At 42.0% G+C, this 15,249-nt stretch overlaps 1 protein-coding gene across 2 annotated transcripts in view; it reads right to left on the bottom strand.

Moving 5' to 3' along the window:
* The window catches only part of GRID1 (glutamate ionotropic receptor delta type subunit 1), a 1,166,358-nt gene that overhangs the window by 539,183 nt on the left and 611,926 nt on the right, over positions 1-15,249 (bottom strand). For both annotated transcript variants that reach the window (XM_006277864.4, XM_019497194.2), the window contains one exon: positions 8,079-8,284. In XM_006277864.4, the coding sequence (XP_006277926.1) occupies positions 8,079-8,284 (206 nt within the window). The remainder of the gene's footprint in view (positions 1-8,078; positions 8,285-15,249) is intronic.

Here is a 15,249-nt window from a genome sequence, read left to right as displayed (position 1 = left end):
CACCTACACTGCTCTCAACAACCTAGCTGTCTCATTTATAAAGCTATCAAGGTACATTTACACAAGTTTCATTCAAAGTTTGACTAGAGTGTAGACATACCTAAAATTCAAAACCGATGTCCAAATTCATCCCTGGTACAACTCCAGGGATGTCTTTCAGAGTGAATGTAGTCCAAAATCTGTCTAAGATTTGATTGTTGAACTAAATTATAAGTAATATACCTGGAGGTTGGTTACTAAATTCCTTTAGTGTGTGCACTTAAGTAAAAATTAATTATAAATTGTATATTTTAAAACAGCAAATAGAACAGCAAAGTAAAAATGAAAGTGCCAGGGTAGTCCCATAGTTATGCATCTCTCAGCCTCTGGTTGGAAGTACCCAAGCACAGGAATAAATGTAGAATGACCCATATTAATTACCACTGGATCATCATGCCAAAAGGTCAAGCCCAGAGCCCACTGAGTTTAATGGGGCAGAATTTAGCCTAAACTGCTATTAAAAAGTAATAGTATCAATGAAAAGATTACACACAATACGAAACTATGCAATATATACTAAAACTCAATATCCAAGGCACTCATAAATCACATGCCAAAATAAAATAGGGCAAGAAGTGAAAACTGGGAAGTGGTTCTCAGATAACCCAATGTCTTCTGAGAGCTGCAGATGTTCACCTTTTGATGCCAAAGTCTGGGACGAAGTCTTGTATTAATAGAGTCCACATTTCTAGTCAGATAATTCTTCTGGCCTTCCAAAAGTCACCACATTCAGCTGTCATGTGTAATTTTACTCTACACAGAATGTGAAGGCAAGCTGGGCTTTTGGGATGAAGATGCAGCAAGGAACAAACATATTACTATGACACTGAATGTGAGAGATGGTTAAACCAGTTTCTCTGCCTGGCCAGAATTTGGTCTCCAATCTAAGTCTATATAGCTCACTAATTTTATAACAAACAAGTATAGAAACCCAAAAGAGAAAACAATGTTAATGTTACTATTATCTAATAGGGAGAAGGGCGGAAGACTCAAATAAAGTGTAAATATTACACTACCATAAACAGGTATAAAAGTAAAGCATTACTGTCAATATTACTGTTCGGGTGACAATATTTGGATCTTGGGGAGCACTAGATTTGCAGCTGAATACAAGGCTGTAACCTGTAGCCTAGCAGAGTTGCTGACCACAAGGCAGAATGATATATTAAAAGTATATTGTAAGACAATTAGGCAAGTATTTTTCTAATAATATAGCAGTGTTGTAAGATACATATCTCATTATGTATCATTAGAAGGTAAAGCAGGTTTTGCTTATGAGTGCTTATGCTAAGTAACCATCTTAACTGTCAACAATTTTCAAGTGAATCCGTGTAAGTCTGCGTGCTATGAATGAGGTAATGCCTTAGGAATGTGGAAGATGGTACAACATGGGACTGAAAAACAGACTGAAATGAGAAAAACAACATGTACCTGGGAACAGAATCCAAGATAAACATATACAAAAAGGTGAATGGTGATTGCTGAAGAAGCTTCCAGGTGTAGCAAAACATCAGTTCAATCTGGAACAGGTGTTGTAGCAAAACCTCCAGTTTCTCTTTTATTTATTTATATTAAAATGCATTCCTTCCCCTTCCCCAACCATTTCTGACTTTTTCTCTCCCTCTCTATTCCCTATAGATAAGTAGAAGTGAGCTCAGACTTACGATAAGCTTTAAATATTTATTTTAGTAGCAAGTTTTTGGCTTTGGATATATACTGTTGTATACTGTATTATTATTAGTTTGTGTTGATTCTTACTGTTGTATTATTATCATTTTCGTCTTGATTTTTATTGTTTCATATGGATATTGTATGGTTTAGGCCTGTGCTTGTAAGTGAACCAAAGTCATGTCAAGTTTTCATTTTATATGTCAAGCCTCCATCTTCTGTCCTCTGCCTGGGCATCCCATGTTGCAGATGTATGAGTCACGCACTCCTCCCATGTAAATTGGTTCCCAGATGAATGAGAATGATTGGGAATTGTAATGGGATGGTGTCCTAGGGGTCGCCGTGCTCTCCCCTGATGCCCCCTTACCATGCCAAGTTAGCCACAGGGGCACCCTCAATTCTCTCCTGCCACATCTTTGTTGTTATATGTATCATAGGGAGGCTGCCTTTCTGTCCTCTTGGGCATGGTTATCTTGCTGTACCCAGGTCCCACTCTGTAATGGGTTTTTCAGTGCACCTCAGCCTTATGGGCTGTGCGTGGCTCCAACCACCCCTGTACCACACCCCAAGCCTCGTAGATGTAACAGATGTTGCTTGGTCTCACCTGACGTATCACTGGTATTCAGGCTCTCCACAGCCCTGTCTCACTCTGTGCCTCACTGGGAGCTCGGGCTCTCCACAGCTTTGTCTCATTCTGAGCCTCGCGGGGCACTCAGGCTCTCCACAGCCTTGTCTCACTCTGCACCTCATGGCGCACTCGGGCTCTCCACAGCCATGTCTCGCTCTGCTCCTCACTGAGTGATCGGGCTCTCCACAGCCTTGTCTCACTCCGCGCCTCACTGGCGCTCAGGCTCTCCACAGCCCTGTCTTGCTCTGCCCCCTCTCTGGGGCTTCTCAATCGCTGCCCCCCTCTCTGGGGCTGGGGACCCCATGCTAACTGTAAGCCCCCTATGAGGCCTCCTCCAACCTCTAATAGCCTCACCCAAACCTACAGTAAAAACAGCAAACAAAACACAAGGCCCTAGGCTATAACATAAACTCTAGCCGCCTGGCCATAATGTTATTGCAGCCACCCCCGGGGTGCTCCATCCTTCCTCAATCTCGGAGCTTTACCTGCAGTCAGACCTCTCCCTTCAGTTTACTCTGGGAGAGCTCCTTCTCCCTGGGAAGCTGGCAGGGAACTGCCCCCTTGGCCTCAAGTCTGGGATTTATATAAGAGCCAGGCCCTGCCCCTTCCAGCCAGTGGGCCAGGTGCAGGTGCGGCCACTTCCCTCATTAAGTGGTTGTCCCAGCAACCTGCACCTGGGTTCCTACCTCTGCTCTCAAAGTAGCAAGCACCTTAGTGCCCTGCTACAGAAATGATTAAAATACAGTGGTAGCAGGCCTCTACTGAATGGCCTGTAATGACTGGGCAATAACCTCGCATTGATTCATCCAGGAACCACAGACCTCACTCAGGAACAGAGACAAGAACCCAGCATTTGAAAGACAAAAGACCCTGTAAAACTAGCAACTCTCACCATTACAGACACCTGAAACTGCACATCTCTGCATGGGGCACACATGCTCAGTACGCCGGGGCTGACCCTTGCCTGGGCATGCCTCCTGTCACTAAGGTCACACAAGGTCTGCTCTTATAAAAAGGGGCAGTGAAGACAGACCCAGTGGGATGTCCTCTCCATCTGGACCAGGACCGTGCCATACCATCTATGCACCCAGAAGCCCTGCTGGTGACCCCCCTCTGGACAACACCTACTGGACAAGGACCCCTTTCCAGCCTGGATAGGTAGCTGTCACCCCTCACCCCCTCTTCAACCAAGGACTTGGACTCTGCTTCTCTTCCCTACCTGGACTCCAAACCTTCCACTGAGTCTCTTTCCTCTACTGCCATTGTGAGTGCTTGTGTGTGTGTGAACCAATAACTTCATGGGGCTGTGTAGTGTGTTGTCTGTGTAATGAAACTGTTATTTGGACCCCTAAGTTGGGTTTTGCTTTATGATGGTTTGGCCCTGCTCCAATCTCTGCTCCTCACCCCTTTAACTTCTGTCTCATTTCTCCCTCTCCTGCTTCTGGCTCACTGCCACCTCCAATACCTGTCCTGAGCTCCTCTCTGCCTGCAAATCCCGTTTCTTTGCCACTGTCTTAGCCCCACTGCCTTTTCCTTTTCCCCTGAGCAAACAGGTGTCTGCCTCAGTTTCTTTCCTGGCTGTCTCTTCCTTGCCACCATTTATCTGCCCCCCCACAATACCTCAGGTACATGCCTGAGTTTCCAGCCCCAGTCTACCTTAAGTAAACCCAAGCCTTAGCTCCTCAGCCAGCTTCTCTGTAGTCTGCTGGTTCTAATCCTGGTTCTGGCAACTTTCACTCCCTATGCTTTAACTCGCTCTCTCTCACCTGAACCTTCTCCCTGGTACTCTAAGTACACACATACACACTGTACCATCCAAGTTAGGAACTTACCTGTGTGGTGTAGGTGGTTGTACATGTGTGAACTGGTGAGTGTGTGTATGTGTATATATATATATATATATATATATATATGGCATTGTGTGCATGATATATGAATTAGTGATCTGTGTCTAACTTTTGGGGTGTATAGTGTATGTGCTTGATTTGGATGTGTAAGTGCCTGAGCTCGTAGTGTGTGTGTGTATGCACCTAGTTGATTTGTGTGTTTGTATGTGTGCAATTGTGTCACACCCTCCTGTCTAACAGCACAATATTGAGATCCTGAGCATTGGCCTGACCCCTCAGGGCAACATACCTATCTCCTTGAAAGCTGGCAGGCTTTGTGGCCTCAGCATGAGCTAGCAGGCCTGCAGCTTTCACCATGCTGTGCCTAAGCACACACAGTGTCACCCATGTCATGAGTTTTGCTTGTCTGCAGCTTGAGGTACATTTTCCCCAAACCCCCTGCACCTATCTCCTTGAAATATGGCAGGCTTTGTGGCCTCAGCAGGGGCTAGCATGCCTACAGTTTTGACCCCACTGTGGCTTAACACATACACGTGACACAAGTTTTGCTTTCAAGATTTTGGGGTACAATTTCCCTGAACCCCCTGGACCTGCCCCTGTGAAACTTAGCAAGCTTTGTGGCCTCAGCAGGGGCTAGCATATTTGTAGTTTTGACCCTGCTGTGGCTTAATACATACAGGTGACATGAGTTTTCCCTTCAATATTTTGGGGTGCAGTTTCCCTGAACCCCCTGCACCTATCTCCTTGAAGCTTGTCAGGCTTCATGCTCTCAGAAGGGGCTACTATTCCTGCAGGTTTCATCTAAATAAGGCCAGAAATGACAAAGTTATAGGATGTTTCAACCTTCCCCATTATAGCCTATGGGCGAAATGTCAAAACATCCTCGAAATGGTGAAACGTTTTGACTTGCCCCATTTTGTTTCGAGACTGTTTTGACTATATCTATTTTATTTTGATTTTACTGTTTCAACCTTGACAGTTATAGGCTGTTTTGACCTTCCCCATTATATCCTACGGGCAAAACGTCAAAACAGTTTCGCCATTTCAACCCTGTTTCAATGGAATGGAACAGAACAGCTGTTTCGAATTGAAACAAAAATGAAAACAAAATGCTGCCATTTTGCACAGCCCTAGCAGCCATTTCTATTTGAAATGAAAATTTGCCTCCTTCAGTAACTAGCAGGCAGACTCGTATGACCCAACTTCAACTGGAAGATGTCTATGATTATTTATGAAACTACGATATGTTACAAGTATACCCACAGATTATTTAGGCTATATCTATACCACTTCCCTGCTGAACTTGGGAAGACCACTGAGAAATGGGACCCACCCACTTGCTCCTGCAACACCCAGGCCTAACCCTGGCAGAGCAGGTGGATTAGAGGAGTCCTGAATGTGCACCACAGATGTGCTTCCATGCTTTCCTGAGATGAATCTTCCACTTCCACGTGCTTTGAACATGTATTTCTGCCAGTTAAATAAAAGATACTTCAGTTGGAAGTTGAAACTCAAAATTATTTTACCCTGTATTGTGGATAATCTGTTGCATTTATATTCTGCACGATTAGCTAGATAAGATATAGCTAGAAAGATTAGTGATAATAGAAATGATTGACACATATTCAGTGCCATTGAAGTCCATTTCCTGACAGTGAAGGATCATTCCCTACAGCAATGCCTCAAGCCTCTTGGGAGTTTATTTCCAAGATTTAAATTTTCTTTTTAAAGTTTTTTTTCTGAATCAATCAAGTTTCAATAAAAGAAGATTGTCAAATGAATTACTTCTCATATCTGCCCGCAGTTATACCCCTGTAGGGATCTGGAAAAATATCACGATCATTAGCCCTAATGCTTATAATATCTCACTGCTCTGAGGCATGGATAAGTGTTAAAATGATTTAATGTGTTAGTCCTTACACTCTAGCAACCTGTAGGGATATTGTCCTCCCAATGTATGTAACACTTATTAACATTTCTGGTAGTCATATTATTGAGAGGAAACAGATTTTCCAGGTATAGGTCTGAGAAAAACACCTATTTTTGCCATTGCTAGCTTTTATTTGGACAAATGTGAAAACCAACCTTTTTGTTGAAGGCCGTACATGAAATAAATAGAGAATGCACCAACTGCAACTTCTCAGGTGAGTTAGAATCTGAAGTGCTTACCCTAGAAAAAAATCCCTGTAACTTTTATACACAAATGCAAAGGCAGATTGTAACCACAAATCAAGTGCTTCCCATGCTAAAACATAATACACAAATAAAAAGTTTATATCAACATAGTTTACTGAAGTTGAAAGATCCATTAATGATGATTGGAACCCAATATCCACCAGTAAACACTTACTGAGATAATTTATTTTGATTTAGCGTTTTGTTTGCTTGTGGTTTTGTTTTGTTTTTTCCAATAAACTAGGATTTAAGGCAACAAAATAACGAGGCCCATTCCTTGTACTTTAAATAGAAAGTGCAACATCTAATGCCAAATTCCTAGCTACTTACACCTACTAAGGCTTTAGTCTGTAAATGTTCATCTTTCACATATTAAAACACTGCAGAGTAATTTTTTAGTTTCTTACCTCTGCTAAGGTGTTAGCAGATTTAGCAGAATAGGTGTTAGCAGAATTTTTAAGACCAATTAAGACCAATTAGGTTCAGCTGTTTCACACATACTCTGTGTGTGTGTATGCGTGTGCACGTGTGTGTGTGTGTATGCATGCATGCATGCATGTGTGTGTAGGGGGAGGAGGGGATATTAGAATTAGTGTATTTTAATTTTAATTGCATTACATATACCACACCAGTGAGGATCTGAAGCAGGTGAGAACAGGCTAATGAGCATATTTCCACCATATTGGAAATATTTCCTCACTCTATTTCATTTAGAGGTTTCCTTTATACTGTGTTAAAGCAGGCATGGAATTCATTTACATCCATGCACTTTCCCTTTTTTTGTCCTGAACTTCCATATCCCTCTTCTTTTTGGGTTTCTGATTTATTTAATACTTACTTCATTACTAAATATATTTGTAACAACCACTTACCATAGCAATACTGCTGACAATACTCTTAATTTGGGTTCATTTTTTTCTACAAAACACCAGGTAAACTTCCATTTTCCCCTTCTCTGTACTTCTCAAACATCTTTTTGCAGTTTTTGTCCTATCAGCTGGTTTGCTGCATTTATCACTCCGCTTAAAAGAAACTCAGTCACCATCTGTCTCCTATGTCAAGTTATATGTAGACTTCTATGCTTTAAACCATACTTATAGTTACCTTTTTTTCCTAATGCAGATCTCTGGGTTTGCAGATCTTCTACTTGTGTTATATCAACTTGCTATACTGCATGCACTCTTACCTGTATTCTACAGTATTTTGGGCTACAACCTCAAATTGAAAAATCAGTATAAAAAATTAATAGTAAAATAATAGCTCATGTACCAGTATTAATAACATTATTGCCCAACAGCTATGCCCCATTCTTAATTAGTCTCACTTATCTTAAGAAACCATTAAGAAATAAGACAGAAGATACTTTCTACTATGTATGTAGCAAAAACACTGTGGTTCAGCTGTCATGCTAGTACATCTTATTCCGTAGAATTCTGTCCAAACTTTAACAACATACATCTTTTACCATGGATCCATAGATTTCAACCATAAAGATATTCCCAGTTTATATAGTTTCTTTCCTTGTCTTTCTATTGACCAATGGTAGGTAGGTACCCTGGAATACATAATTCCATGAAAATGGAAAGCAACTAAGATATACAGTTGACAGCAATAGGCACATTTTCAAAATATGCTACTTTTGCTTATATGGGTCCACATCATGTACAAATATAAGATATCATGCAAGGTAAGGAAGATTCTTTAAGAAGAAAACTGCTAACCTCATTAATGAAAGTCTGGGCTCCCCTTGGACTTAGAAGCAAAATAGCCCTTCGTAATGTGTCACGGTAGCGATTCAATTCTTCTGTCTTCATAGTGGTAAAAAGACTGGCAAAAACTCTGCTGATGTTTCTGTCCACTTTCTGTAAAGATACATCAAGTCCTAGTCTTGAGGCCTGGTCCAGAAATCCCTGCAGCCCACGAATATCTATAAAAAGGAACAGAAAAAATCATAGTTTCAGTCTAGACTTTTTAAAGCTAAGAGTACAACCTTTAACAAACAGGAAGAAAGGGGAATGAAGTCAAAATGTCTTAGCATTACTATTTGCCTTACTTATTGCTTAGTGCTTAAGGTCCCATCCCATCATAGACACTCATAAGCACAGAATTAAAAGACTGTCCCAAAAAAACTTACCATCTAAGTATATGAAAACCAAAAGACAACAGATGGATATAGGTGGTCAGATAAGCCTCAAAAACCTCCTCCTCTTGTCTCCACCTATCTCCTCATACAAGATCTCCCTAATTTATCGCAAGAAAATATTGGTATTGTATAATATGCTCTCTCTTCTCCCAGCTCATTCTCTCTTGCTCTCCTACAACACCATCTTCTTCCATGTTTTTTAAGTAAAATGTTGTCCTACATGTATATCAGATAACATACACATGTCAAAAGGAAGACATATACTTGTGAAATATAAAGGACCGTGTAGATGAAATGAGGGGCATGTGTGCATAACACTTTAAAGCAGGTTAAATGCTTTTGCACCACTTTAATGATGTTGGTGTTTGCATGCAGCAGCCGTGTATTGTGCATTAATTCCAGCCACTGTAGCACATTCAGCAGCATAATGCATCTTAAATTACTATGGGGCGCAGCAAACTAAAACACCTTGGAGGAGTTTGAGTTTGCTGCCCTACAGCCTCCGCCGGGCTCCATGAGGCTCTGACTGTGCAGGCAGCCCATGCAGACAGCCTGGCAGCAGCCCAGGTAAGCAGACTCCAACAAAAGAAAAAAAAAAAAGAAAAAAAGAAGCAGCGAACCTGATTTCCCCCCACCATGTCTACCTGCCTGACTGCATGAGCTGCGCAGGGAGCTGGTCTTTCCCTCTGCAGCTGTGGTGCCCCCCAGGACTGCTCGAGCCAGATGCCCACAGGCGGGTGTCACCTGGGAGGGCCACTGCTATTGCAGAGGGAAGTACCAGCTCCCTCCACCCCCTGCAGCCCAGGGACCACTCTGCCCCCTGGCAGTTCACCCTCCCCTCCCCACCACCAGAGGGGCAGGTAAGACACAGGTGTACATGATATGGGTTTACTTCACCCTAAATTGAAGCAGCGTTTTTAAAAACCCACCATTTCAATTTAGGGTCCCCATTTCATCTACACATGCCCTAAAGTTTTTAATCAATAAAGGGTCAAATAAAACTTTTCATCTTTCTATTTGGATGCAAAGACATTTTTCATAGTCATCAAGTTTCTTTCAATTTTACAATGAAACATTGAAGAAATACATATTTAAAATTAATTTATACTGAAAACATTTTATTTAAACTGAATTGTCATTCCTGACCATGAGAAAAAATCTTGCAGCTAACATCTTTGTTTTATAATGAAACATTTACCCATGTGAGTGTCAAGATTTTATAACAATCATTTCCTAGGCCCTTTTTTCATCAACAAAACAAGCGATTATTGGCCATAATAGTACCACTATTTATTTAGTTTTATAATTATATAGCTCGTTTCCAAGTTATTTATTAATGCTCATATTATTTAATTTACTTCGCTTTACTGATTTTGTTTTGTCTTTTTTAAATTAGGTATTTTATGCCTACAGTGTTGGAAAATAACAAAAAAAGTTATCCTTATATATCATTTTGAACTAATGGTTTCATCATGCACAAGGGATTGCACTCACTCAGTGATCTGAGATTCTTTCCAGTCCATGTTCCTTTTTTTTTTTTTAAATCCTATACTTAAAACTTTCCCTTTAAGTATGACTGCCATTAAATCTGCATAGATTTCCAACAAGGATAGAAAGAAATGGGACCAGCCTGGGAAAATTAAGTGGAGTGATAGATACTTTTAAATGCAACCTGACAACAGCCCCTATTTAAAGCTTTTTTTCCCCAATAATGTAGTGGTAGCCTAGAATTTATGAACTCCACTTAGCCAAATTCACCAGTAGACAAAGCTATATTATTTTTCAGAGGTTTGTACTGAATGAAGCTCCACAGGAAACTATACCAGCTCTATTCTTATGAACTTAGGAGCTCCAAAAGTCTGAATCTAAGCTTCTGCAAAACTTCTGAAATTCTTCTGTGAGCCAAATCTCAAAATCTGAGTTTTGCAGGGCTGTAACAACAGAACTGCAATTGACAGTAGCTTGATTATCGATGCCATAGATTTTCCTAATATTACAAGGATTAAATCCTCTCCCCACTGAAAGCAATTTTGTATTGCTTCAAACCAGGTTAGGAGTTTTATCCTGATGTGCTTTAAGGCACTCACAAGACAAAAAAACAAACAATTCCTCCCTCCCCCCTCAAAAAAAGCAAAACAAAACAAAACAAAAAACCTCATGATTTTATACCAATATGTATTACTTTCACAGGATATTATTTCTTCAGAACACTATTCAAACATGACTTCAAAACAGTTTTGTACATCTACACTAACTGGGGATTTTATCACATACGCCATCCATTACGGTCAGGCACCAACCAAATTCATGGGGCCCTGGAGGACTTTGACATGGCTGTAACACAGCCAGGGCCCCTGATTCCATGGCCATATCATGTCTGGGGCTGCCATTTTGAAGGCAAAGTAGGCCCTTCCATGCCTCTGACTGCCCCCCCCCCACAAGTCCCACCTCTCCCAGGCATTGACTGAAAGCCATAGATGGAGCTGCCTGACTTGTTAATTCAGTAATTATCACCCTCATCAAGGGGAAGAGGATGATAATTACTGAGTAAACAAACAGTTTGTGTTTGTGTGGCAATTAAACAGTTCCCATACCCAACTGAAATGTAAAGCTAGCTACCTTGCTAAAAAAAAGCAACAGAGACAATGAATATCATCTCTCTCTCCCCCTCCCCCCACCTTCAGAAGAAGGAGACTTTTCGCAGGCTTTTCCTTGCTTCCCCCCCTCCCCTTCTGGAAACAGAGATGGGATCTTTTCCTGCCCCTTCCCCCCCCCCCCATCAGAAGATGAGCAGCCTGACTGTTTTTTTTCTCTTTTTGCTCCCTTCCTCCACCCTTCTAGGACACAGCTTTCTACCAGCTATATGCTGGCTTCTTGAACACAGCTGGTTCCCTGCACTTTTTCACAGGGAACCGGCTATTTCACAGGAGACTGCCAATTACATGATTTCCTTGAAATCTGAAAATTCATGTATTTGGTAGGTTTCTAATTATGGTCAATGATCCTAATAAGCACATCCAAAATAAACGTAATGAAAAGTAGCTGTTTGTCACAGGGCACTTAAGTGCCTGCTCCTAAAAGAGCAGAAATTGCCTGGAAATAGCCCAAAGAGCCAGACAGGAGCCCAGGTGCAGATTGCCATGGCAACCAGCTACTGAGGAAATTAGACTGCACCTGGTCAGCTGGCTGTAACGGGCAGGGCCCTGGGCCCATATAAACCCCAGGACAAGGACTAGGAGGCAGTTTTCTGCTGGTGGCCAAGGGAGAAGGAGCCCTCCTGAAGCATGTGAAGGGAAGAGGCCTCACTAAGTTCTGCTCCAGGCAAATGTAGAGGGGCCGAGCAAACCTTATGTAGCTTGTGTTATGTAATAGCCCAGGGACTTATGCTTTGTTTGCCATTTTATGACAGGTGGTTTGGGTGAGGCTATTTGGGGAAGGAGGAGGCCTCATCGGGGGTCCATGGCAACGTGGGGTCCCTGGCGCCAGAGAAGGGTGCAGCTTCTGGGGTGCACAGACCCTGGCGCCAGAGAAGGGCACAGAGACAGGGGCTGCAGAGAGCCCAGTGAGGACAAGGGGATGAATTATAATGAGGCCTAGACACAACTATGCCAGTACCATCTGCAAGGCTTGGGGCATGGTAAAGGAGCGGTTGGAGCCATGTATATACCCCATAAGGCTAGGGTGCCTCCGAAACACCCATCATGAAACAGGACCTACAAGGGGTCTGGGAACCCACAGGGTGCAGAAATTCCATCAAACCATGTCCAAGAGGACTTAAAGGCAGCCTCCCTATTTATATTTTCCATGAAAGACGTGGCAGGAAAGAACTGAGGGTGCCCATTGAGCCAAATTGGCAAAGTTGAGGGGGCCTTAGGAGATCACGGCCGCCCTTGAAGACCCCATCCTGTGACACTGTTGTATCTGCATCTGTGTTCCTTTCTTTTCCAACAAGTAAAATGCTACATAATGTGATTTAACTTTGCTTCAGAAATACACCTATAATTATAGAGAATTCTTATAAAAGGAAGAGAAATGAGGCCACGAACAGACCTACAACAGACACTAATGCTCTTTTAACATAGACTTATTAGATATAAATAAGTTAATTAAGCAACTGTGGCACTGATGCCTACACAGTTGGATGGGTAAAAAACTGGCTGATGGGGCATACCCAGACAGTAGTGGTGGACGGGTTGTACTCAACCTGGTGAGATGTGAGCAGTGGGGTCCCCCCCAGGGCTCACTCCTCGGGCCCACACTATTTAAGATCTTCATCAGCAACTTGGACAAGGGGATTGAAAGCACATTGTTCAAGTTTTCTGATGACACTAAGATGTGGGGCAAGGTGGGCACACTTGAGGGGAGAGAGAGGCTGCAACTAGATTTAGACAGACTACAAAAGTGGACAGATGAGAAAAGGATAGGGTTTAATGTAGATAAATGCAGGGTGCTGCACCTTGGGAGAAGGAATCCACAGCATACGTACAGGCTAGGGAGTTCCCCTGTTGAAAGCACAGAGGCGGAAAGGGATCTTGGAGTCATTATTGACTCCAAGATGAACATGAGCCGCCAATGCCAGACCGCAGCCAGCAAGGCCAGCCATACCTTGTCATGTATCCAAAGGTGCATCTCAAGCCAGTCCAGAGAGGTGATACTCCCCCTCTATGCGACTTTGGTCAGGCCGCAGTTGGAGTACTGCATCCAGTACTGGGCGCTGCACTTTAAAAAGGATGTGGCCAGCCTGGAGAGAGTTCAGAGGAGGGCCACCCATTTGGTGAGAGGGCAGCAGGACAGGGCCTATGAGGAGAGACTGAGGGACCTGAACCTATTCAGCCTCATCAAGAGGAAGCTGAGGGGGGACCTGGTGGCTGCCTACAAACTCATCAGCAAATAGGAAGAGCCCTATTCTCCTCAGCACCACCTGGGGTGACAAGGAACAATGGTAATAAGCTGATGGAGAACAGGTTTAGGTTACAGATCAGAAGGCAATATTTTACAGATAGGGTGACCAGAATCTGGAACCAGCTTCTCAGGGAAGTGGTCCTCACCCCTACCTTGGGTAAATTCAAAAAGTGGTTAGATGATCACCTGTCTGGGGTCTTGTGAACGAAGCATTCATTCCTGCCTGTGGCAGGGGGTCAGGCTAGATGATCTGTTCAGGTCCCTGCTGACCCTAGCTACTATGAAACTATATGATAATCATCCAAATGAATTCCAGCATTGGAAAAAAGTATACTCAAGGCATACTTTTGGTGACTTAGTTGTATAGCAATTCTATCACATTCTAAAATGCCTTCTATATAGGCTTAATCTTAAAAAAAAGCCTGAACCATTGAAAAGGAGGGTGCATTATAGTACTATAGGGAATTATGGTATGGGCATTTCTGGAAAATTCCAGAAAAGAATCGAGCATTTTTTTTTAAAAGTGCCTTTTGCAGGTATACTGAAATAATGACAGTAACAAAGACACTTTGTTTACAGGTTAACTATTTTAGTAACGCAGCCTTTCTAAGGTTTGGATTCTGCACATTTTAAATTCAGTAAACAAGCATTCATTACTATATCTATACTTGCTTTTTGGATCTGTGATACTTGAAACACAAAGACAGATTTTTGAATGCCATCTAGTCTTTCAAAATCACTGCAGAGTTTGACAAATGCTAAGAAAATTCTCTTTTCATGCTTTACTAAAAATGTCATTTGTTCCTGCTTCTATCTCAGAATAAAGGAAAGTTGTTTACAAAATATTAACTGTGATGCTCTTGTTTTGGGTTGAATTTTCCTTTTGTTTTTCAACTGACCCATTGAACTACTGGGTAGAACAACAACAACACTAGAGGTGTGCAGAATATTTGACAGCCAAGGCATGAATACAATGAAATCAGAGTTTCTATATTCCTTTACAAACTCATCACTAATGAAAATCGGCCACTTCCAAATGAAAAAGAATGACTCAAGGACACAGGCTTTTTTGTGTTGTCACTTCAAACTAGACAACAAAGCCAAGTCTGGCAGGGATGAATTTCTCCAAAATAGAAGTTGTATAAAAAAAAGTTGCAACTTGGCACAGCTTTATATTACTGCTGATTCATTTAGTTTCTGTGGCTCCACCTTTTGCATGCTGGCAAGTTTGCATTTGTATTTATATTTAAATTGTTTTTCTGCTGGATCTCTTGTGTGGAATCTGGAGACATGGGATAAGTTTTGGGTGATTAGTGCTTTTGGGTGGCTCACAGTTTGAAGTGTCTAGCTTCAGACAATTTGCATGGGCCTGATCTTCAGAAAAGGCCTCTCAAATAATATTTTTTTAACTCTTGGCTGTTAAAACTAAAGTAACTGTTTCTGGCAACTTTGGCAGGAGATCCTTTTCTTTTCTTTTTTTTAAACAGACACATAGCACACAAACACCCACCCAACAGACATATTGATGGATACAGCATCTGTGTGTGTAGGTGTGAGGGGACTGTTTTTATTTTCTCTAATAAATCATATACTGAAATTATATAATACTGTATAATACATCAAATTAAAAATAGAGCAGGCCTCTTCATATGTCCAGAACACACCAAATGCTTAAATAACTGCAATAAATGGAGATAGCCAATGTCAGGAGTCTGTCTACTTGCTGCCCAGAGAGTAAGGCAGTCAAAACCAAGTCCCATCCAGGCTCTTATCTGAACTTTGCCCAACCTCAGTCCTCTGCCTGAGTTATATCTGAATCCTAGCCTGCTTCCTCTGCCTTATCTCTC

The sequence above is a fragment of the Alligator mississippiensis genome, chromosome 6, assembly GCF_030867095.1.
Source record: "Alligator mississippiensis isolate rAllMis1 chromosome 6, rAllMis1, whole genome shotgun sequence".
NCBI lineage: Eukaryota > Metazoa > Chordata > Crocodylia > Alligatoridae > Alligator > Alligator mississippiensis.
The sequence above is the reverse complement of the archived record's forward strand: the minus strand, read 5'-3'. Positions and strand labels throughout refer to the sequence as shown.